Raw genomic sequence first — 23578 nt, 5'->3', positions numbered from 1 at the left:
CGCCGAGGGCGGCTGTTGCCCCAGAGACAGCGGCAGCAGCTCCAGTACCGGCTCGGTTGAAACTGGCTGAGAGGGCACCCTGTAAAGAAGCTGCTGTCCAAACTGCAGCGCAGGCAACTGTAGTCTGTGCTGTCTGTTCTGCCTCTAGCGAACTTAGCCAAAGTGCCCCTCTCCGTCCATCTCTGTTTGTTCCCAGCACCTCAGAGTTCCCTTTGCCTGATGACTCATCGTCAGGCAGTGAGGCAGATGAGGTTCTGGCCCCAGGTCGTCAGGCGGCTGTAGCTGTGCGGCGAAGGAAAAGGCTGCGCCAGTCTCGGCCCTGGACCTTTCAGGACCGCATGGTAACAGTGTGTCCAACCAACTACACTCGCTTCTTAGAGTCAGTTAAGATGCGAGCATTGGAGGAGGGTGACTGGAGGTTATTGGAAACACTTGGAATGCCAAATAGATCTGAGGATTCTGGGGGTAACCGGGGAGTTGTTACACTTCATCCACAGGCTGTGCCAGAAGTTCAGGATGGTAGGGATTCCCCCAAAAGTGGAGATCCAAGCTTTCCCAGTGTATAAGGCTCTCCCAAATTCAGGGGAGCATGACAAGCATGAGGTGATTGCTTGGAAAGTTGCCCAAGACCTGCAATCCAAGGTGGCACAATATGGGCTAGGTTCTGCTGAGGTTATGCAGATAATAAGGGTGATAAATACAGATTTGCTTTCTCCGTTTGATATCAGACACTTAGGTCAAATTCTGTTTCAACCTGTACAATTTACAGTTTTTGAGAAAACCTGGAGAAAGCTGGCTGATAGGGCTGCATTAGGGAATATGCAGCTCCCTGCTGCTGATCCTAGACAGACAGCAGGAATGGATGCTTTGATGGGGACTGGTCCCTTCTCTGATCCCAGTCTACAGGGTACTTTGTCCTCTAGCGTCCTGCAGCAAGCTCAACAGGTCAGCGTGGCTGCCCTGTTGAAAACCATAGAGTTGTCAGCACCCAGAAAGCGATACACTGAAATAGTTCAAGGGAAATCAGAGTCATTCCTTTCTTTTGTAGAGAAAGTCGCTTCTTCTCTTGAGAAGCAGGTTGAGGATGACGGGTTAAGACAGTTGTTGTTAAGGCAGTTAGTGAGGTAACGCAAATGAAGAGTGCAGAAAAATCATAGATGCCTTGCCAGGGGATCCTGAGGTAACAGACATGGTCGAAGCCTGCGCTAAGGTGGGATCTGGGAACCAGAAAAGGTCTGCTTTGGCTGCGTTCCTGCAGCCTGTTCACGCATCTTCTGGTCGTGAACCAAAGCAACCAAAACAGGCGAAAAAACGGAAGTGGCCTAAGCCAAACCAAAAAGAGAACACACCGATCCCCCAGTGCAAGAGGTGTGGCAGGCCAGGGCATTGCTCGGACTATTGTAGATCCCTGACTCATGCCGATGGTCAGCCGTTGTCGGGAAACTTCCGCCAGGGTGCAAGGAGGGGGAATTGCTCTCCGATGCAGTCTCTCCCCCGGAGAGTGGCACAGGTACAGGCACAGGCCTACCCAACCACCCTAGAGACAGCACCCACGGATCAGACAGCACCCACCGATCAGACGGTTTTGACGGCCACACCAATTTACCAGGGTTTCTGACAGAAGGCAATGCCAGGGCTGACATGCTGGCCAACCCTGCGTGGGTAGGGTCTCAGCCTGACAAAATTGCACAAGCCAAGGCATCGCACGGTTTCTTCCATCAAAGTGCACATACCCTGCAGAAGCAGTTTCATTTAACGCCAACCGAGGCGCGCGACATTGTCAGCGCTTGTGCTGACTGTCACGGACTCGCTGCGCCTTTGCCAGCAGGGGTAAACCCCAGAGGGCTAAAAGCCTTGCAGATTTGGCAAACGGATGTAACTCACATCCCTGAATTTGGTCGGCTGAAATATGTGCACGTGTCTATTGACACTTTCTCCTCGGCTATGTGGGCTACTGCTCACACTGGAGAGAAGGGCCGTGATGTCATTGCCCACTGGAAATTGGCTTTCTCAGTCCCGGGTGTGCCAGCTTCTGTGAAAACCGATAATGGTCCTGCCTACGCCTCGGAGAAGACGCAGCAGTTCTTACACCTATGGAGTATAGACCATACCTTTGGTATCCCACGTTCTCCTACTGGCCAAGCCATTGTCGAACGCGCTCATGGTACCTTGAAGCGTGTTTTGGACAAACAGAAAAGGGGAATGCATGGAGAAACCCCGCAGAGCCGACTAGCAAAAGCTTTGTATACAATTAATCACCTTACAGTACCACAAAATTCAAATAATCCCGTTATTCTGAATCATTTTCTCTCATTGCAGTCTGCAGGTGAGACACAACTGCCCCGGGCAAAAGTCTGGGTACGGAATTTACTCACTAACCAGTGGGAAGGCCCTCATGAGCTTATCATTTGGGGTCGTGGGTATGCTTGCGTTTCCACAGATACTGGGGTACGGTGGCTACCTGCAAAATGTGTTCGCCCTGACCTACAGCACCAGAGGCAGAACAGGCAACCTCCAAATGATGGCCAGAACGCCGACCATCCAAATGGCGGCCAGAGTGTAGATCATCAGCATGATGACCAGGATGTCAACCATCAGGCAGATGGTCCTTCTACAAGCAGAGACTGGGATGGTCCTTCCACAAGCAGAGACTGAACTTTAAAATTCTTGTTATGGAGTCAGATAGTTAAAGCCTTAAGGACATATTTAGAATTAATAACTGATGTAGATGTCTATTTAGGATTAATAGTAGAGTTGTTATCTTATAAAACAAAAAGGGGGAATTGTAGATACAAAAATGCTGCTAGCAAGGATTTTCTTGCTATTTTCTAAGTCCGTGAGAGACTTTTCTCTCATGCAGAAGAGGTAGCAGGGAATGTAAACAACCAAGCCACCTGCAACCTTGAAAAGTCTTGTTTATGGTATAGTAGAAAAGTATTTTGACAATGGATGTTTTAGGATTTTGGCCAATCACCCCCAAGGGGTGGCTGATCCTTTGTCCAATTAGACTATGAAGAAAAAAGTCTATAAAAGCATTTGTAAAATAATTAAATAAATCAATCTTGCTGCACAATTCCTGCCTGCTGGATCTTCTCTCCTCCTCCTCCCTATGGCTGCGGGACACGGTGATATACCCTAAGGCCCAGGCCTGCAGTAATATGAGTATTCATAAGAGTGACCATTTTTGTACTTAAAAGCTTTAAATAGATGGGATGAATGATAAGGACGCTAGTGACTTCTAAAATGTCTAAGAAGTATATTCAAAGATATGTCTGCTCAATTAAAATCTCAGTTTGATGATTGAGTTCCTTGAATCTTGGCTCCTGTTTGGATGCATTTACAGTGATAAAAAGATGCATTTACTATCAAGTTTTCAGGTGACATTTTCACACTATTGCCTTTCTCATACAAAACAGATCCTTCTTGGAGAAGCACACAATAACTGGCACATTTAAAGTTCTTCACCAGATCAGTCTGAAAAGTAATGTTCCAAATCCCACCTTTCTGTGCTGGAGAAGTGAGGAGGTGTTTGGTCTGTGTAATTTGGCTGTGCAGCAGAGCATGTGGAATTACAATGTGCTTTCATCAATTCCTGCTTGTAGCTTTGGGTTGTGCATCTGTTTTATTCAGTTGTGCATTTCAGTGCTTGAAAGCATTGATCATAAGTCTTTCCTTTTGGAAGGACTCCTTTAACCTGCAGCCTGTAACTGTAAATCAAGTGTATTGCTTTCTTGTTCATAAAAAATGCAAAGTACTGAATGTTTCATGGGTCTTTTCCCAAACAAAACAAACCTGTGCTGTTGTGCACAGATTTGCTCACTGAGAGTCCTGAAATAGCATTTGATAAAATTAAGATTGCTGGCAGTACTTTGAATAAGGTGCCTATTTCCTATGTGACTCTTGTTTCAGAATGCTGTTTTCTTTCCCCTGTACCATTCTTGAATGGCTGCTGGTGAAATAAAAAGTAAAATATCATGCTAATGCTTTATGCCAGTGAGCTGTAACTCTGTAGTAATCAGAGTTCAATGGAACTGCACATTCAGCAAAGTTGAACAGTGCTGAGAACATGTCCTGAGAGCGTCCAGCTTATCCTGAGCTTTGCAACTGAAAGGCACAAATCATCTTACCTAATCTTTCATGGGAACTTCCAGCCTGCAAAGCCAGTAAAATAAACACACTGATGCTTTCTTTCACTCCCTGAAAAGGCATTCTTTTGGCTTTAGGCATAATTTAAGTATATCTATATAATTTGTATAGCTGCCTCTATCAGAAGTGTGAACAGAGTAATGAATGAAGTAAAGAGAGTTATACACACACAAAGAAGAATCCAAATTATTCTGTGCAGTGAATAGTACATGGTCAATACCTTCATCCCAACCTTTCTTAAACTGCTCAGTGAGGCTGGATGCCCCTTGACAAGGATCTAGTACTCTCTTGGACCTGTTCAGGAAGTTACTCAAGAAGAAAAGGAGTGCATCATTTCAGGATTTTTTAGAACTATGGTAGTTTGGGGACAGAAGAGGATTCAAGACAAGAGTATATCCAGCCTGTATCTGCCAAACCACAGCCTTATCACCAACTAAGCTAGGAAAAGAGAGGCAAGCACTTCCAGGGACATTGAGATAAATGCAGTGGGATGTGTGGAAGTACACTTTGAAATCTTGGCTTTTAGAGCTGTACAATAAGAGAACTCTGCTCAGGCCTAGCAGCATTTATCAAAAAGCCAGTATGCAAAACTTATATATGACTTTCAGTAGAAGAGAGCCAGTGTCATACTAGAGAAGAAGGTCCTAAACAGGCCCAGGTAGCAGAAAGTTAAGATCAGTATTAGGCACTTTTCCCCCTCTCCCCTCCCTTCCTTCCTCCCTCCCACCCTTCCTCTCTCCTTTTTTCTTCCCTGCCACCCTCCTTAAGTGGAGTACTACAATTTTGCTGAATGCATAAATACCATGAGAGTTAATGTAACTGTATTAACTGGTAAGTGTATGGTCCAAACAGTGCACCCACAAGCTCCCAAATGAAAGGGAAAGCAAGCAGAGAAGCCATCTAAGAGAAATTCTTGTGGGTTCCAGCCAAAGAATATCTGAGATAAAAGTACTGCAAATATCTTGATAAACCAGAGCACTGAAATTCTTTAAGTGTAACTTGTTGTGGTATAGCTCTGATGAAATACAAGAAACATTCACTCTTAAAAGGCAGGCTAAGGAGGTTGATACACACTGTACCTTCCAGCAGGATTATTACAGAACAGGTCTTGGAAAGGAGATAATGCCCCAGATTTCAGTCTGCCCCATGAAAGCAGCATAGATGTGATTATTACAGCTAAATTACCAGAAGATTGCTAAATGTTTTCAAAGGTGTGTGTAATATATTGCACGTATACTTTAATCCATATATATGAGGTCTGTATTTATGTTTTGCACTTTACAAACAGAAAAAAATATCTGTGTCTGCCTTAGCAAGCTCTCAGTCTCACTAGCAGGGCATGACTGGAAGCTCAGATGCTTTTGATCATATATTTTATACTTCCACATCTCCAGTGTTCACATCTCAAATTAGATCCAAGAGGGTACCAGACCTTTTGTAGTGAATTTATATTTCTTATAATCTGTTCAGATGAGTCAGCATGGAAATAGGCATAGAGATGTGGTCAAGTCTTCCTGTATAAAGCCTGTTACAGAGTTTCATTAGAAACTCTGTTTATTTACTTCAAGTTTATTTTAGATTTCAAAACTTCTGCTTTGCTCTAAAACTGTGTTCTGTGTTTAATGAACTTCCCTCACACTGGACAGAAAAGCAGTCTTGTGATGAGTATGGCAGTAGGACAGGGCAGGAGAATGAAAAGCACCATCTTGTCTTTGAACTCGCTTCTTTTTTACTTTTGCTATGAGCAACATCTGAACGAATTAATTTGACAGCCTTCCGTTGAGAATAAATTAATTATTGCAAAGTATACATTTGTTCAATATTAAGTATCACTCTCAGTTGTTGTTCCAACTGCTGTTAAACCTCTGTGCTGAAGCATGTTGTGGCTTATGCTGCTCTGTTGGCTGCCAGCGACAGTGACAATTTCTCTCCAGCTGTTTTTGTGATGGTGCAACGGGCTGGATGTGTGACCTGCACAGCTTTCAGGTGGACTGGTAGCAAAGCTAAAGCTCAGCAGGTTAATGCATGTGTAGAATGGCATTTAGGGTTAATCTTAGATGTGCTGTCAGCTCTCCTTTTGTGCCTGGTGCTGCTGTACAGGATCACCAAGTAGGTTAAATTACCACAGTCTTTATAGAGGGATATAATAAAGCTTGGAGCTGCTATATTTAAACATGCTGTCCTCAGTCAAAGAGAACTTGAAGATTATCTTGGATAGAAAGATAGAAGATTGTCTACATAAATTTACCTGCTGAGTTGCACACTCTATGGCATTTCAAGGTGAAATGATGGTATTGTAATCCATGTGTTTCTTTCATCTAAGTGCTAGTTTGAAGAGAAGGTTGGAAATGCAAGTTTAAAGGGTTAATTGTGCACGTCTTGTGGCATCTAATGAAATTGAGCATTTATTCAGAAATGCATTTTTTCAGCCACTATTAAACTTGGTAGCAGAGAAAATACTTGCATAAAAATGTAAAACTAAATACACTAGGGAGAAAATTCCTAAATTCCTTTTAGCGGTTATACAGCTGAAGATTACTGAAACTAAATAAGATTTAGAGATTTCCTCCCTTCCCAGTAATTCTTCGAAGAATTATTAACTTCAGAATCTCTCTAACAAGAGCATTTGCTGCTTGCTGGCATTTCTATCCTAATTACTGGGGGGAACATAATGTGTTTGACAAAGCTGAAAGCTGCAATGCCTCATACTGTTTCAGCAACTCACTGTGGTTTTATCTTAACCCATGTATTGATCAGCGGGACCTGGAGTTATGACAGCAGATTTCCAGTCAAATGTCCCATGATTTCAGAATGCCTCCAAGATGTTTGGCTTGGGACTAACACTAACTTCACAAACTTTAATCAGCAGGTAAATAGCCATATAAGGCTAAGTGGGAGTTTGTGCATTAAACTCTTCAGATGAACACAGCTGGTGAAACACAAGAGTGTTCTCTTTATTGTAAAGACACTGTTTTGTGCATATGTAGACATATCTTTGACTGTGAACAGCTTTCTGGGTATGGCATTTTGCGGCTGTCTATGAGTTCATCATGGCTGTAAAATTAAGCATGTGTGTAAGCATTTACAGAATCAAGAGTTAAACATTTACAGAATCAAGAGTTAAGCAAACGCCTTTGTGTTAAAAGCTGGATGTGAGCAGTCCAGGTAGGAGAGGAATTCAAGTGCTCAGTCCCCCATGGAGGGGCTGGCATGGATGGCACTGGTGTGTTGCTGCCCTGAGTGATCAGCACTTTTTTCTTCTTTGTCACAGCTTATCTTTGATGTCAGTTGTGCTTAAGCAGCGCACACAGTTCATTGCTGTTTTTTCTGTACAAAGCCTCTTCAAACACCAAAAAAAGAGGGTGGGGGAAGGAGAATTGTGAAACATATGCAATTGCCACTGTTGCCATGTGAAGTTTAAAAGCTTTCCATTAGGGAGGAGTAGTACTTGTGACATTTGACTGTATTACAGAAACACTTATCAGTGGGTGAAACCTTGCCAAAAATAACTCATTTCCCTCACGCTTCTCACAGGATTGAACAGCCTTTCTTACATGAGCACCAGATTTTAAAAAGCTGTGTCAATTCTTGTCTGTTCTGCTTTAAAAATACTCTTTCCAATTCCAATCACTTGACATAAGTCAACAGGATTGCTGCAGATGAATTCAGAGATGAACCTGGGCAGTAAAGAAGGCAATTATTTAACTTAGTTTTACATCTGTGTAATCCAGAGAAGAACTGCAGTGATAATATTAAAAAGTTGAAAGAAGAGATCAATTTTATTTTACAATCCTGTCCACCTGAAAGCACTTATTCCCTGCATAAGCAGCAGTATATATTTTCCAGGAACTTGGTGTTTTCAATGGGTTGTAGATTGGGAGGGAGGGAGTGGATTGTATAAAGGAGAGAATAAGCAGAACACATTTTTTACTGCTGCTGCACTGTGTGGTTTCATCAGATCCTACTTAAGGTCATAATATGTTTGCTGGGGATAATAGCCTGAACTTCAAACTAGGCAGATAATTCCATTCCATCCAAACCCATTTTGTGCAGAGATGATCACATTTCAATAAATGTAGCTTGGGTTATAGGAATCAGATTGGGAGTTAAGCCATTTCTCACCACTTCTGTTCATGGGTTATATTGTTAATTGATTACACTTCAAGGCTGTTGAGTTGTTGTTTGTATCGGCTGTTCTACATCCAGAATGCGTGGTAATTCTTCATTGGTATGAAGAGGGCTTATGATCATTTTGCTATCAAACTGGTTCTTCTTTGGGGTTACATTTTGGCTCTTATGAATGAATTCAGATTTTACTGGAGCTCTAGAGGCTACAGACAGTGCGGTGCTTTAGCCCACAGTGCGGTAAGGGAGGTGCCAGCCCTGCCTTGTCTGTACCACAGCCACCTCACCGGCAGTTGCAGTGATGTGATTATCTCATCATTTCTCGTCTGTTCTGGCATCTATAGCTATGACATTTGTATTAATTCTCATCACAGTTTTCACTAGCTAGTAGTGTTTTATTCAGTGAAATCCTAGTCATTGGTTCAAGCTTTAAATCAGCTGTGAAAGAAATAGAGGCTTCCTTGAGCTGTAATTTTTCTCTGTAACGACAACAGGTTTGGCTTGTAAGTAGCATTTGGTTCCTCTCAAATGATGAAACTTAGATCCAAGGGGATTTTGACACTGGGTTTTGTGGTTTTGCCACTCTCTCCCCTTCTTCAACATTTTCTTAATTATGTCACATTGTAATTACTGCTCACTCCTTTGTGACTCGCATTTATAATTTACTGGGGCATTTCAAGTTTGGATTTGCTCTGATAATGACTGTGGAGAGGAAGATTACAATATATACCTTAGGTGTTTTTCATGTAGTCTCTCTCAGTTCCTACCCATGTACAGTTTTACAAATAGTCTTACACTAAAAAATCCCTAAAACATTGCATCTTACAGTGCATTTTGGTAATTCAAGCTTCAGGTCGCACATCTGCTATCCATGAATTTTCCTTTTGATCTATGTATGCATGAGTGTCTATGTGACATGGCTTGAAAGCTCTCAGAGAATGCTACACAAACACTGCAGGAGAAGAAATTCAGGGGGAAAAAATTCCCTTCATACTATTTGAATTAATTTGCTTTTATTAGAGGGGTAGTTTCAAGACCAGTAAGTATCTGATAAGAAATGATACATTGTCTTTGTGTTTATTTCACTGACAGACACACATATGGGAGAGACCAGCAAGTGCATCAGATCAGAGAAGTGTAATGTGTTTTATCTTTTTGTTAGAAAGGCTATTAGCTGCATTCAGTAAGTGAGCTATCAAACATGCCAAGCAAAACTTATCACTTGGGAAAAGTTATGTGAGCTGTCCATTATTCCTACATAAATATAACTCATTACCCAGGGATTAGATTTTCAGTACTTGTAATAAAACTTGTTACTTTTTGAAAACAAATAAGTTGTTTGCTATCAGTGAAGCAAGCATATTTTTATTTTGGTGGTGGGAGTCATAAGGATGTGGTTTGACAGTGAAAGATGTCATTAAAACGTTTTTTTGGTGTGGACTCCTTATCATATATAAAAATAATGTTTAAATCAATAAAACCAAATTAATGAGGTCTCCCTTGCTGCTTACTCCCTGCAAGCATATGGGTCCTGTTGGAAACCGAGGGAATTTTTTTCTGAGACAGTCACAGTGAGGGCAGCAGAGAGATGCATATCTTTATCCCTTTCCTTCACAGTGCATTTATATCAAGCCATGTCACAAAACAAACTCCAAGTGCTGTGAGCCTTCCCATAGTATGAGTGCAGGCATCCATGAAAACTGTCTTTTGTCTAGTGGCCTTTTCTCTGAGAATGTAATTTTTTTCACTCATGTGTGTTATTCCTTTGAACTCTGAATGAGCACTTTGGCTGAACTTGGCAGAATTATACATTTGGAATTAAATGCCAGCAATTTCTTCCTCTTACCATGCAGAATTTTGTCATAGGCTTTTCAGACAGTAAGCACAGCAGACAGTTAAGGGCTGTTTGCCCTTAACAACAGAAGTCCACGTTTATGAGGTTTTTAGCCAGCTTGGTTAAGGTTTATTTTACACACATTGTGTATAAGGCCCTTTGCTTTTACATGGCTGTTCTTCAATCCACCCCAGAACATGCTGGTTCATTCCTATAGTATTCTATAGCAATTGTGTTATTATCATTACATTTTTATAGAGATAGAATTATGTGTTATCTGAAGTACTGTTCAGAACATTCAGTGTAGGCATCCTGACAAGCTGCAGCATTGCTTGGAACACCCAGCCTGAAATGTGTATTTTTCAACATTGTCAAAACCTGTTCTTTATTTGCAATAGCAACTGAGGAAAATATTCTTACTGCCTGTAGAGGGGACTTTGATCTCAGTCACCTTAAACTGAAGTCTTTAACAGCTACAGTTTTGTTCTTTTTGGATAAATGCACATGGCTAGGTTGTCTTTCTTGTGTCTTAAACTGAGGTGCCAGAGCACTTATGGTGTTGCCAAAGGGAAATGCTGGCAGGCTGCATGTCCATCAAATTTCTCAAAAGGAAAGAGTCAGCAAAACTTGCATTTGATTTTTAAGAACACTCTGCTTTCTCAGGTGTGTATTTCTGTCATTGCAGTTTGGGCTAACAAATGGAAGAACAGAGCACACAAGGGTGATGTTGCCAATATTTGTTCTTAAAATGTGTCCTGCCTTCCAAATGCAGGTACTGTAGATACAATCCCTATTCTTACATAATGGCTGGCCAAGGAGAACTTGTTCAGGAGCAGAGAGGAATTAATTCTCTTTTAACTTCCATTTCTATAGAGTACCTAGCCAAAAAAACATACCACATTCCATGTCCACATTCCATTTTCAGAAGGGAGTTAAGCGCCCAAATTGCCTTTCTGTATTAATTTTTTGACTTACATATTTTTGATGATATTTCTTGTCCAACAGGTCATCTTTTTCTAGCTCACAGAGTACCCCACATTCTAGATAGTGGAGGCATCCATAAAGGACTCTGAAATTTGATGTCCACTGGAAGAATAAATATCTGTGGACTTCATTGTATGTCCTGCCTTCATTTCTATGCTGAGTTTTCCAGAATCTTCCATAATCCATCCTGTTTCTCGTGAAGCCAGCAGGAACTTTGTCTCACTAGGAAGACCAGGGTCTGGTTCTAAACCAAAGCTGCTTCAGCTGCACGCTTTGGCATTTAGGGCAGACAGAAGTTGAAATTATGTCTATAAAATATTTTGCTGCCAGCCACAAGTGGGTATGTGTTCAGTACATTGGAGATAAGTTACAGGAACAGGGAAGTAAGTTTACAAAGTGTAACAGGCTACTTGTGTGCACAATGCAGTGCAGCAGGAGTGGGCACTCAGGCAGCCTTTAGCTCCAGACAGCAGGATCCTTAGATGTGATTCTGGATGTCACTGTTACCTGTTGCATTATGGCAATTATATCAGCCCCTGGCCCAGCAAGGCAAATGTTGAAAGTTAGAACAACCAACTAGCTTCAACACACAGTGTCCTGTGCTATTGGTAGCTTTAAAGTATTAGAAGATGCAAAAAAGCCCTTGTCAGCAAAGGAATTAATTATATTGACAAAGGCAACAGGGTATGAAAATGCATGTGATATGTAAAGTTACAAAATTAATGGCTTATTTACGACTTCAGCAGTTTTAGCACAGCATTTTGCCCAACTTCAAATTGTTCTAAAAAGGATTAGATATAATTAATGCTGTATGACCTCCTTTTTTCTTCTTTTCAAAGAATGTAGAGCTGTACATCTAATGAGGACCCCTGAAAGGACTATTATGTCCAATTGTCTCAATTATGCAAATAGGGTTGATATTTTAGCAGAAGGGAGGGGATGCTTCAAATTAAAAGTTTCAGCTCCTGCTTTAGCCTTTCTGCAGTGCCGGCATTTTTACAGCAAGTACATCCACTGTTTGAAGAGAGGAAAGGAGGTTTAACAAATTGGAGATTTGGGCACTATCAAAGTAGATTTGTTGTGCCTTGTTCCACCATGAGATGAAAATACCCTCTGGGCAGAGAGATGGGTCATGAGACTTCTAAAGGATTACCTTCAAAGGGAGTCATGAGATTGGTTTGAACAAAGAAGCTGCTCACATGCTTATCATATGAGATTCTCTTCTTAAAGTGGTGGAAACCCATCTCCTTGGGAATTCTCATGAACTTCAGAGAGACTGGAAGTCCTAACAGTAAGATGAATGAGAAGTCTGAACAATAAACAGAAAGATGGGACAGAAGCGCTGAGTTAAATGCACTTTATTTATTCTAGCTGTGATTCATCTTTCCAAACTCTGAAACACTTCCAGTGACAAGCAGGTAGGATGTGATTTTAAATCATTTTTCATTTCATTCCTGATAGTCTTCTACCTTTTGTAACAGCGATATGCGCAACTGAAATTTGCGCTGAAGAGCTGCATAGTGACCTGCAGTTGATGGGAGAAAGATAATTCCATTGAAATGACAGTGTTCTGATTAGAGTCGTTCTTAGATTTCTCATTTTGAAGGATGTGAAACCTGAAGAACTGACTGCAAGAAGACAAAATGAGTTTTCAGGTCCAAAAATGGTGTCTCAACACTTCAAAATTTAAAAATTGCTTGTGTGTGACGGTAATGCGATGTAGAAATGCTGGCAAAGAAAGATCACATGTCTTATACATTTCAATATTTTGAATGCTAATTTTGAGCTACCTCTGCAGAAAATGGGGATGGAATTCTGGGGTTTTCTTTGTTTTGTGGGTTGTGACTTTTCATTTTTGAGGGCTGTTTTGAGTTTTCAAAATTAGCCAGTAATAATACTTTCTGGAGCTCTTTTGTGGCAATACACCTGCTGATAAGCAAGCTTCTTTCTGCATGTATTTGTTTCCAGTTGAGTTTATCAAGGTCCAATGGTAGGTCGGGTATTATGGAAGCCTTAGAACAGAAAAAGGCAGAATTTTTGGTGGTTTTCTCTGCCTCAGTGAGTGTTGGCAATAAAGGAGGTTCCCCAGCGAAAGATTTTTAACAAACTTCTCAGCAGCCCCGTCACATTTGTACCTGCAGTGCTGCTGCTGTTGTTTGAAGAAATGCATTCCTGCCATAAAGCTTATTGGGCTGTGAGGTGAGAGGTCTCACTGAGCCCCAGCCTACCTGTGATCTTTGAGTATTCACATACCAATCTTTAAAGAGATTGAGGAGCCAAGGAAGCTCAGGTTTGGCCCTTGTTACCCCAGCTCTTTGAATTGCAGCTCCAAAGAAGCTCCCATCCACTGTTGTGTCCTTCCTGCCCTTTGCTGTGGTCCTGCTGGGGCCCTGAGCAGGCACCTACCAGCGGAACAGCAGCTCCAGGAGGGCGTTCCCTGTGTTCCCCTGCTGAGCCAGAGACAGCCATGGAAACAGTTCTGGCCTGTTCGAGTCTCCTTTTAGCTCCTCTAATTCAGGCTTTAAACATTTTCTTTTCCATTTTTTGATAATGGATTATATCCAGAAAATGGAAATCTTTATTATAGTTTTTCCCTGCTATCACTTTAATTCAAATCATGGGTCGACTGTGGCCAGCATTTTAAAGAGAAGGAACAATGTGCTGCACAACATGATAAAGAAGTTCAGGACCATCACTGGACATACTGTTTTCTGTTCTATGACACCTGTTAATTCTGTTCACTCACCTCTACAGGGGTTTTAGATGCATAAGGACTGAAAAGACTGACCAAATTTTCTGAAAACTGTTTTATCTGTAAACTCTGAAATCTCCCATTGCCCTCACCCTTTTCAGCCCTGAAATATTCAGGTTTTCAGGAAGTTTCCAATGAATGTTGGCAACTCTCCGGTGTACATAATGCAGTATTTTAAGCATAAGTATTTAGAGTCTGCAGGAAATAATTTAAACCTTGAATTCCAATGCTTTTATAAGAGTTTCTGAAATGTTATCAGAAGTAATTTTGTGCAAACCCTGCAGCCCAAGAGTTTAAATAGCTGGAAATTCTTTTTTGAAAATGACAGAAAGCAGCAGGGAATAAAATGCGTCTGATTGTGGCATATTCTAGGAAAGGTGTTTGGTCTTAGCTAATGCCCAGAAAAAAATTGCTCTACTGAGTGTGAAATTAGCCATAGAAAGTTGCAAATTTTCAACAGCTCAAACTCCTGAACAGAATTCTACCTGAAGAATCTTGCTGTAGGAAAACTCTGTGTGCTGCAAACTATTGTTAATTTCTTCAGGGACAGGTTGTCTAACTAGTGTATTGCATACATATTTGCAAAAAATGTGCCTATTTACAGTTTGCAGAAGAGAGAACTAAATGTTTATGGTATCTTTTTTCAAAATATGTATTTGTTCAGCATCTCCAGAATTTAGAGACTTCTGAGATATGCATATATTCTTTATATTGTGATTATAGAAATGCTACTTTGTAGCAATTTTGAAGTGTGTTTTATTAATGTGCATCTCAGTATGCCTTAAGTACTGGCTTTTTGTCAGTGTAATAAATTCTTCAAGCCCAGCTGTTCAGTGTGCTTTGCACTTCAAGTAGCACTAATTACAACTGTGCACTTAGAACAAATTCTCATAGATGAGTAATATTCCATGCAACACGTGGTCATTTTCCTCAGAAGTTTTACATTCATGTTTTGCCCTGTTTCCTGAAGAAAAAGGTCTCAAACCATACTATTATGTCATGTATGAAAAATAAGCATGTTTTGCTGATGTGCCAGAAGTTGTATAGTTTTCTCTGAACTAGGAACTTGTAATCTCCTATATCAAAGATGTGCTTATGCTTTTAGCCCCTTTTCCAAACAGCAAGCACATATTTATTATTTTTACTGTAATAGTCATTATTCTTAATAATGTGGGCTTGAATGGCCCAGATCTCTCTGATGGAGGCAATATTCTAGTCCAAATTAATGTTATGTTGCATCTGCAGCACTAAGTGCAGGCTAATCTTTTCTGCAGTCATGATTAACATCTATTGACACAATTTTCTAAACCACAAGTAACCAGGAAAATTAAACATGTGGGTAGTTTTAGTAAGAACTATTCCTAGGATTAATTTTGTATTGAGGGAAGTACCTTGTCATGTTGATCATGATTTCATAAGTGTTGATGAATTGCACAAAGGAAGGTTTGCTGTTGAGGGTGTTGAATCCCAGGGGTTTTCATTATAATAGCAGTTTTATATTTCAGGTCAGAATGGCCTGTACTAAGGCCTCATAATTTAGAATAATTGAAGAGAAATAGCCCACATGCAAATAATCTGGGAGCACCCTGACTTCCTTTAAAACCATTATCTAGCAGAGTCTTTACATTAGCCGAGACAGATAATAGTTACAGTACAAAAAACATTCCTGAGCCTTGTCAGAACTAGATACCAGGGTCATCTTAAATCTTTAAATAAGAATTACGAACAAATTATGTTACAGAAGAAACTAGAAATTACCAGGCTACTTTGGCTAGTATAATGTCAGAGGCTGCTTACCGTCTCTGCCTGCTCATCTGTTCTGCTGTATCAGACCTCGTGAGGATGGTCACTTGCAGGCAGATAGGACTCCACTATACATAGGTAAAGTTGCTCACCACTTCCCATCTTAGTGTCTTGGTTTGTATGTAAGATCTGGGAGTAAAACTGGCCTATGGAGTGTCTACAGGCTGAAGGTTCTTTGGGGAGAAAAGTGCAGAGGCTCAGTACAGTTTGGTGTTTGTGTTCCCCATCTCCCAAGCATCCAGAACAGAAGGGCTAAAAGCAAGAGGAGGGTTTGGCAAGGTATTAACAGAATTGGAATAAGTAACAAATGGAGATTAACATTATTGTTAACATGTCTTCCCTGAAATTTGGTACAGTAAAGGAAGGAACAAACTATTGCAGGAATTCTTTTTGCTTCCTTAAAATGTGGTAGCTGTGGTATGTAAGGTTGTCAGTGAGTTTCTTTCTGTACGCCACACAGAAAAATTGTGTATTGCAAAACTACGTGAGGTGTGTTCTCCCCAGGCAAGCACTGAGCCAGGCTCTGCTGCAGTACACTCCAAATGGTTCTTTAGGTTGCCTTATTATAGTTTCATTAGCTGTATAGTTGCATTAGTGCTGGGCTGTGCCCAGGCAGCTGTGCCTGCTTCTCTATAGGACATGAGCTCATCCAACACACTTTGCTCCTGTGCCTCCATGGTCTTTGTGCTGGAGCTGGGGGTCTCCACCATTTTGTAGCGAGCTAGTCTGCTGTGGTATTGAGGCTGTAGCTGTTTTTCACGTTGCAAAGCCTCTGGAGAAGTGCTGTGTATCTCTCAGAGATGCAGCAGGAACATATTTGAAAAGAGAGCTTGTTACTTCTTACTTGCACACTTTGCAGACTGTGTCCCTCAGTTAATGAACATGGAGAGAAAATGGAGTAATTTTCTTGTTGCAGCAGATGTTTGCTGTGCCTCCTCAGGAACACAGAGCGTAATGAAGCCATGAAAGCTCATTACAGCTCTCTGTGCAGTGTAGCACCGTTTACTGGTTTGCACACCAGCAGCAGGAGGTGTTTCTGGCCTCGGTTTGAAATAGCAACATTGCTTGCGTTGCTTACAGTCACCACCATCCTGCCTGGTGTGCGTTAGTCTCTACCACAGAGCAAGTGGTTCCCTGACAAAGTTGCTACAAGAGCATGGGTTCAAACTGAACAATATGGAAAACGCAGTGGGATGACTGTCTTGAGATTACATATAAAATTTGATAGAACTCTCTCTATCACTAAGGATAAGAATTGTCTCAAGCAAATAGTGTTTTATTTGAAAGAATCTTAAAACTGTTTCAAGTCCCGTCTTGATGCTCTACTTATTAGCAAAAAAAGATAAGAGATCCTCCTTCTACTGGGTGCTGTTTGGTACTTCATATTCCAGTAATTACTAAAGCTAGTCTTGGTTGTACAAATAGCTTTTTGATAGAGCTCATGCAAATGAGAGTTTTGGAAATTTAGTAGATTCATAGACTTGTTGCTGTGTTCTGTAGTTGGGGACATTGTTCATGGCTCTGGCTTCTTTGTAGCATAACACAAATTTAAAATAGCATTATGGTTTTATGCCCTGTACTTACATCAAAATGGACAATTTTTCAGTAAAATCTCACCAGTTTGTGAGTGGCTACGGAATTGGCTATTAACACGCATCACATAGTTTGGAGGATTTTTCTCCAAGCAAGACCCTGTTATTAGGACAGTCATTTATTTCTAGGTAGAACTAATCACCTGAAAAGTTAATTAGTAGGGCACTTGGAAAACTGTTCCTTCAAAGTGAAGAAGGATGATGGATAGTGTAATTGGGATGTTGCATTTAAAAGCAGCGCAAAATAGAAATTGTTCTCATGTCAGGGTTAAAGTTCCAGATAACAGATTCTGCTGATACGATTTCTTTTTTCACTCAACTGTTACTCTTACATGTGCACAGGAGTGCACATGCTTTTGATATGAATTTCATTCCACATCCAGATTACTTCCCCCTCTCTCACTATCTCATCCCTGTGCTCAAATCTAGCATAAATATCCCAGTTTAATTCTGCAGAGCATACTAATTTCATAATTGGGCAGCACAGCTGAGATTTGATTTCCCTGGTGATACCAACTTTTTTGCAGCATACTGCAGGCCATAGGAGGATTACCTGAAAAGTTGGTCAGATGGTGGTACTAGGGCTACAGATGAATGTTTCCATAAATGACAGCAATCAATCCACATCTTAACAGCATGTTTGTCAAAGTAATTTATATTAGTCCACAGATGTAAGCTCTGCTGCCCAGCCAGATCAATTTTTGTCTTATTCTGTGCTTGATTTAGCCTGAACAGCTCTGTCAAACCCTGTATTATGCATGACATACATCTGCTTGGTCCCCTGCCTACTCCCTCAGTCCATTTGTGCGCCGGGCACTGTCTGCCGTGTCCAATCCCTGTCCATGCTCTAGGCACCTGCTGTTCACATGCCTGCTTGCCTGCTGACCAGCTGTGCCTGGTCCAGGCAAAGCCTCTCTGGAGTGCAGCAGCTGTGGAATATGTGCTCTTTCCTCAGGCCCCAGGTGCCTCTGAGCTGTGTGACAGCGGAGACTCTGCAGTTACAAGGTGAGGCCAAAGCCCCGTCCTATCCTGTCTCCAAGTCAAGCAGGCCAAGCCATCCAGCAAGGACACAATTCCCTCTTCCATGGAGCAGCACTCTGGGGGTCATGGGAGTTCAGAGAGCTCACTACTGCTTTTAGACCTGCTTGAGCATGGGCTTTGGATGTACTCCAATGACACCACTGACTCATCTCTGCCCCCCTTTCACTCCCCAAATTCTTTCACTTCCTTTGCTGCTCATTATGCTTATCACAATCACTAAATACTGTGCTGTCCTGCAGCAGTATATCCTTACTTAAATTCACAGCTTCTGGTGACACAATGTCACGTAAGAGTTTGTAGCATGACATTTCCAGTGGCTTTCCTCTCCTGTGTGGATTCCCACCTTGGAGTTTCACCAAAGATGTATTTATTGGTCCATAGCCCACCTGTTGCTCTTGCATAAAGCTGCAGTGAAACAGGACTGCAGGTTTTATTTGATACAGCCTGAAATTCAGGTCCAATACTTGTTCGTTGAATGGTTGGTTATATATGAAGTGAAATATGTAAAATTTAATGTTAATTTAGTAAAAAACTGATACCGTCCATGTGTGGGAGTGAGAGAAAATTCTCTTCAGTTGCTGCAGCCCTAGACATGCTTCTTCCTCAGAAAATAGTGTCATTCATTTGCAATAGTCAAAGGACAATTGGTCTTTGTAGAACTAGTTCTTGTGTTTATTAGTGCTTATATTAGCAAGGTGACTAGTGGTTTAGGGTCTTGATTTTGTTACCCTGTGATTTACAAACCAGATATACTGATTTCCTGTCATTTCTGCAGGAGGATACTTTTTTAATGCTAAAGACAACTAGCAAAACCATATAGTGGAATAATATAAATCCAGTATTAATTCATGCTGTTTCTCAGCAACATATTGATTTCTAGGCTGAAGTACAAGAATTAGCAGTGGCTTGGTTTTGTTTTTATCATAATCTAGGAGATCTGTTGCCAGTTTACATGGAGCAGAACAAATATACCACTAAATATCTGAAATATGTTTTTATCAAAACTAACTTCTAATTAATACATTCAGGATTTGCAGTAACAAGCAAGTTTGAACTTCACTATTATCTACAAGTTGGGATCTGCTTTTTCTAAATTTTCTTAAGAGGTGTATGGAAAACACTGTGTATAGAAACCCACTGGCTGTTGGTCTGAAAATTGTAGCTGATACATCTTAGGCTTTTAACAATTCATCCATTCCAAGGCTGCTAAAAAGTGGGGGTTTTTTTCCAAACTCACAAGAGACAGTATGTGTACTTACATCTTTCCTTGAAAGACCAAGAGCATTTCAGTCCAGAGAGAGAAATGTACAGAATCTGTAAAAAGTAAGGGGAGAAGGTGCCCATTTTCTGACAGTTAATGTTTCTGCTCAAGTATTTGCACTGGATTATAATGAAGCTTTGGTTAAGCAGATTAAACAGACAAAAGCAGTGAAACTTCAAAGGCTGACCAAATGTGCTGAGGTTTTTATTTCCCCAGTCTGTAGTGCCTGCTTTTGCCTTCCTCTCATTAGCACAGAAAAATAAGCCAGTAGAGCATAATGTGCTGTCCCTCTGTAGTGCCTGCAGCGACTGGTTCCTAACAGGGTTCTAGGGGTGAGTATCGAAGGTTTTTTCCAACATAGCAGTAGATAATAGACCTCCTATGAGAGGAGTTTTAAGAGCAACTGGACAGCTGAGAGTTCAGCTGTTTGTAGAGCTCATTTTAGATACCAAGATGCAAAAGCCTCCTTCCAAACACAGATACTAAGTCTGTGACTAAACCCAGCAGTTAATTAACTATTTTTACTTGGTCAAAACAGCAAAAGAAATTCTGTGCTTTGGTAAGCTGCAAGGAATAAGGTAAAGCAGTATTCACTGTCATGGTGTAACAATCCAAATTGATTTGATGTTTCTAGGTTGCATTTTCCAGTATTCCCTACAGAACAGTTAAGTGTGCAGCATTTGTTACAGTTTTTGTTTTGAAGAGTGTTTCCTGCACCGTGGGATTGATTTGGGCTTTTGTGTCGCTTAGTCAAGGAGTTATCAGAGACCACACAGCAGTTGGAATTTTAAATCAGAGGGGAAAAGTGAATATGTTTAGAATATATAAAATAATAAAACCTAAATTAATTAAAAATTTGAATTTATAATTTTAAAGTACAGAAATTATGTAAGCTCTGAAACAGGTTCCTGTTAAGGTCCTTTTATAATGTTAAAGTTCATAAACTAATAGGATATATTTGAGAAGTAACAACACTGGACATAGTTGTAAAACAGCAATGAATTTGTACGCTGTGTGGTTTTGGATTAATTTTGAAAAACTACTCTAATTCCAATCAAATGGACTGGTTTTGAGTCTCTGAATATTTTGAACTGCCTGAATACCTGTGAATTAGCAAAATCTTGTTCTGAGCAGGTAAATGGCATTTCTTTGATTTAATCACCCACCTTCACATACCACAGAGCCTCATGGGTCTCTCTGTTCGGGATGTTTTCTCTGGACTTTTCTAGAACTGGACTCTGATGCTATAGAACAAAGGCATTCCATTTCAAATAATACTATTGCTAAAATTTGTCGTCTTGTAAAAGTCTTGCCAGAAGGTTCATGAAAATAACCTTTCAAATATTTTTGGAAGAAAGGCTTTTAAGTTTCATTTGAAGAAGGAATCTGCGGAGTCAAGACAGAAAAGCTGACCAAGACACACCCTTTCGATATTAAATTTAATGCTTTTTCCTTCATATTTTGCTACATGATCAAGCTCTTTGTGCTAAAAGCCTGAGATACATGCCTTGTCATTCAGAAAGCTGTAAAGTTGTAAGCTAAAGTTGAAGTTTTGTCTATGAGTTCTTAGCTCTTCATCACTGTTGTGCTGTACAAGATCCCAAACAACTCCTTCTAAAATGACATGAGATGGTTCTGCCTTGGTAAATCATCGAGATGAGAGTGGAGAGCAGAACTGCAGGATCTCCCAGAACACTGATTGCCCAGACTGGTTCAGAGGCACCTGAGGGAGGTGAATGTTTGCGTACCTGGGCGCTTATGGCCACCTTTTTAATGCAGGAGAAGCTTGGTTTGGCAGCTTACTTGCAGTTACTTGCAATGACGGAACTTCAAGTAGTCCTCTATTATTTTAGACATAGGGGGGGAAATGAAGAAGCCAAACAGGAACTAACAAGTCAACAAACAAAGGAGCTTCAGAGACAGCTCTTGCCTCACATGAGAAAGATGAACTATGAAACCCTCTGTTCATCATGCTGTAGCCTGTGCAGCACTCAGGGAGCTTGGCCGGTCTCTAAGCTGCTGCTAGACAGGCTGATGGGCACCTGCAGTTGACTTTCTTAGGTCAAAATCAGCAAGGTTTTTAGTTCTTTCTCTAGGAAAAGTCCCTTTCCCTTTTTTTAAGTCAGCCTGAAAGTTCTTGTGTCATTTTTAGCTTCTGTGTCTGCAAAAATTTAATTTCACTTCCATAGCAGAAACTAAAGCAAAACGTACAACATTTGCTTGCTACTTGAAAAGACTGTTTCATAATTCAAACTCAGAAGAGGCAACTTTTATCAGCAAGGCAAAGGTATCGGTGTCATCAAATTGTGAGTGGTTTTTAACATTTTTCATTTCTTTAAAATTAAAAGACTCCTTTGAATTCACTTTTTAAAATTGGTTTGCAAGCTGTGTAATAGGCCAACACAATTTGAAGGTCATTTTCTTCCTCCTGTTTCACAGATACCCAAAGAGTTTGTGCTTTTTCTGTCACATGGTCTTTCAGTTTAAAAATGCCTCCTTCCGAGACACATCTCGTTCAGAGTAAGATGCAGTAGGAAAGACTGGAACTTGATTTACAACAGGAAAAAATTATTTGAGAGGATTGTTAATTATGAAGGGAAAGTTATTGGGGAGCACTTTCTGCATACAAAGAATAATATTAAAGCGTTATTTGGAGTAAATACTATTATCTATTTATTTCACTACTTATGCTGATTTTCTGTACTAGTTTGTGTCCTTTTACTGTTTACTGCCATGGAAAGGAGCAGGTGCATTTTTTGGTAGACCTTGAAACTTCAAAACCATTATCTTTCTATATAAGGGCTTTTACACACATTTGAGGTTTGAATTTTATCCAAGTCATAGAAAATTTACATCACTTCATGAGTAGATATATCTGGTATTTAAAAGTCATGTGAATGAATTTAGTAGCTGAAAAGAGAAGGTGAATGTTACTGTATCTGCCACACAGAAATGTATCAGTACATTTCTTTTTTTTTCTTTTTCTCTCTTTTAAGGGCCAGAAGGCTTGGATAGAGAAGACCTTTTCTAAAAGAGAATGCATCTATGTAATTGCCAACAACAAAGATGTTACCAGGTAACATCTGACATTTTTGTTTCAACAGAAAAGCTTAATACCAGAGAAACTGAACTTGATTTGCGTTTAGATGTGTGAAACCCAGTTTAGTCACTGCCCCTAAAGGCAGATGACGGGAACAAAAGCACAGGTCATGCTTGCACTCAAATCTGCACAGAGCCATGGGACAGGTCACACAGAGATGAGAAGGCTGAGAGCAGAGAGGCAGTGAGTTGTTAGTTCCTAGCTTTGCAAACTGTAATAAATTCCTACTGAATTCTGAATGCAAGGGTGCAATGAAGTGGCGCCATCCTTCACAGTTGGTATGATACTACCAATAACAATAGCAGATAGGGGGATTTGATTTCTTAGTCCAAATATTAGTATATAACTCCATGGGCTAGCTGCATATTGTGGTCCAGCTTGTGTGGATAACAGAGCAGTTAATGTCGCATACAACCTGTCACTTCTAAGTAAGAAACAGGTGGTCAGTGCTCCTGTTCTACGTTCTTCCTCCCTGCCTGTGCTTTTACCTAGAACAGCTTTCCAGTGCATAATACAAGTGAAGTGGTTTTTTTTATCTTTGTGTGTTAAGAAACACCTAAGGGCTGTTAATTCTGACATATATGCATATGTGAGAGGTGTGTCTATGATTCATGTACAGCAAGGTGTGGGCAGTTGAAAACCTAATTTCTGATTTATCTTTTTTTTATTGAAGATACTGTTATCAAAGTCACTTCAAATTTTAACTTACAGGTGCTGCTGTGGCCAGCTCATTAACCAACATATTCCACCTCCTCCAAGTATAACAGCTAATAAAAATGGAGAAGAAACAAAGCAAGTGGAAGCTCAGCCAGAGAAATGGTCTGTTAGTAAACACACCCAAGCATACCCAACTGATGCCTATGGAAACCTGGAATTCCAGGGAGGAGGACATTCAAATAAGGCCATGGTAAGGGGCATAGGGTGCTCTAAGGTATTTGTT

The 23578-nt window shown here is 40.6% G+C and overlaps 1 protein-coding gene across 10 annotated transcripts in view; it reads left to right on the top strand.

Annotated features, from left to right (window-relative positions):
* Positions 1-23578, top strand: part of TRPM1 (transient receptor potential cation channel subfamily M member 1) — a 91478-nt gene that overhangs the window by 29778 nt on the left and 38122 nt on the right. For all 10 annotated transcript variants that reach the window (XM_020583538.2, XM_020583539.2, XM_020583535.2 and 7 more), the window contains 2 exons: positions 22535-22614; positions 23350-23545. In XM_020583538.2, the coding sequence (XP_020439127.1) occupies positions 22535-22614; positions 23350-23545 (276 nt within the window). The remainder of the gene's footprint in view (positions 1-22534; positions 22615-23349; positions 23546-23578) is intronic.

This window comes from Corvus cornix, chromosome 10 (assembly GCF_000738735.6).
Source record: "Corvus cornix cornix isolate S_Up_H32 chromosome 10, ASM73873v5, whole genome shotgun sequence".
NCBI lineage: Eukaryota > Metazoa > Chordata > Aves > Passeriformes > Corvidae > Corvus > Corvus cornix.
The sequence above is the reverse complement of the archived record's forward strand: the minus strand, read 5'-3'. Positions and strand labels throughout refer to the sequence as shown.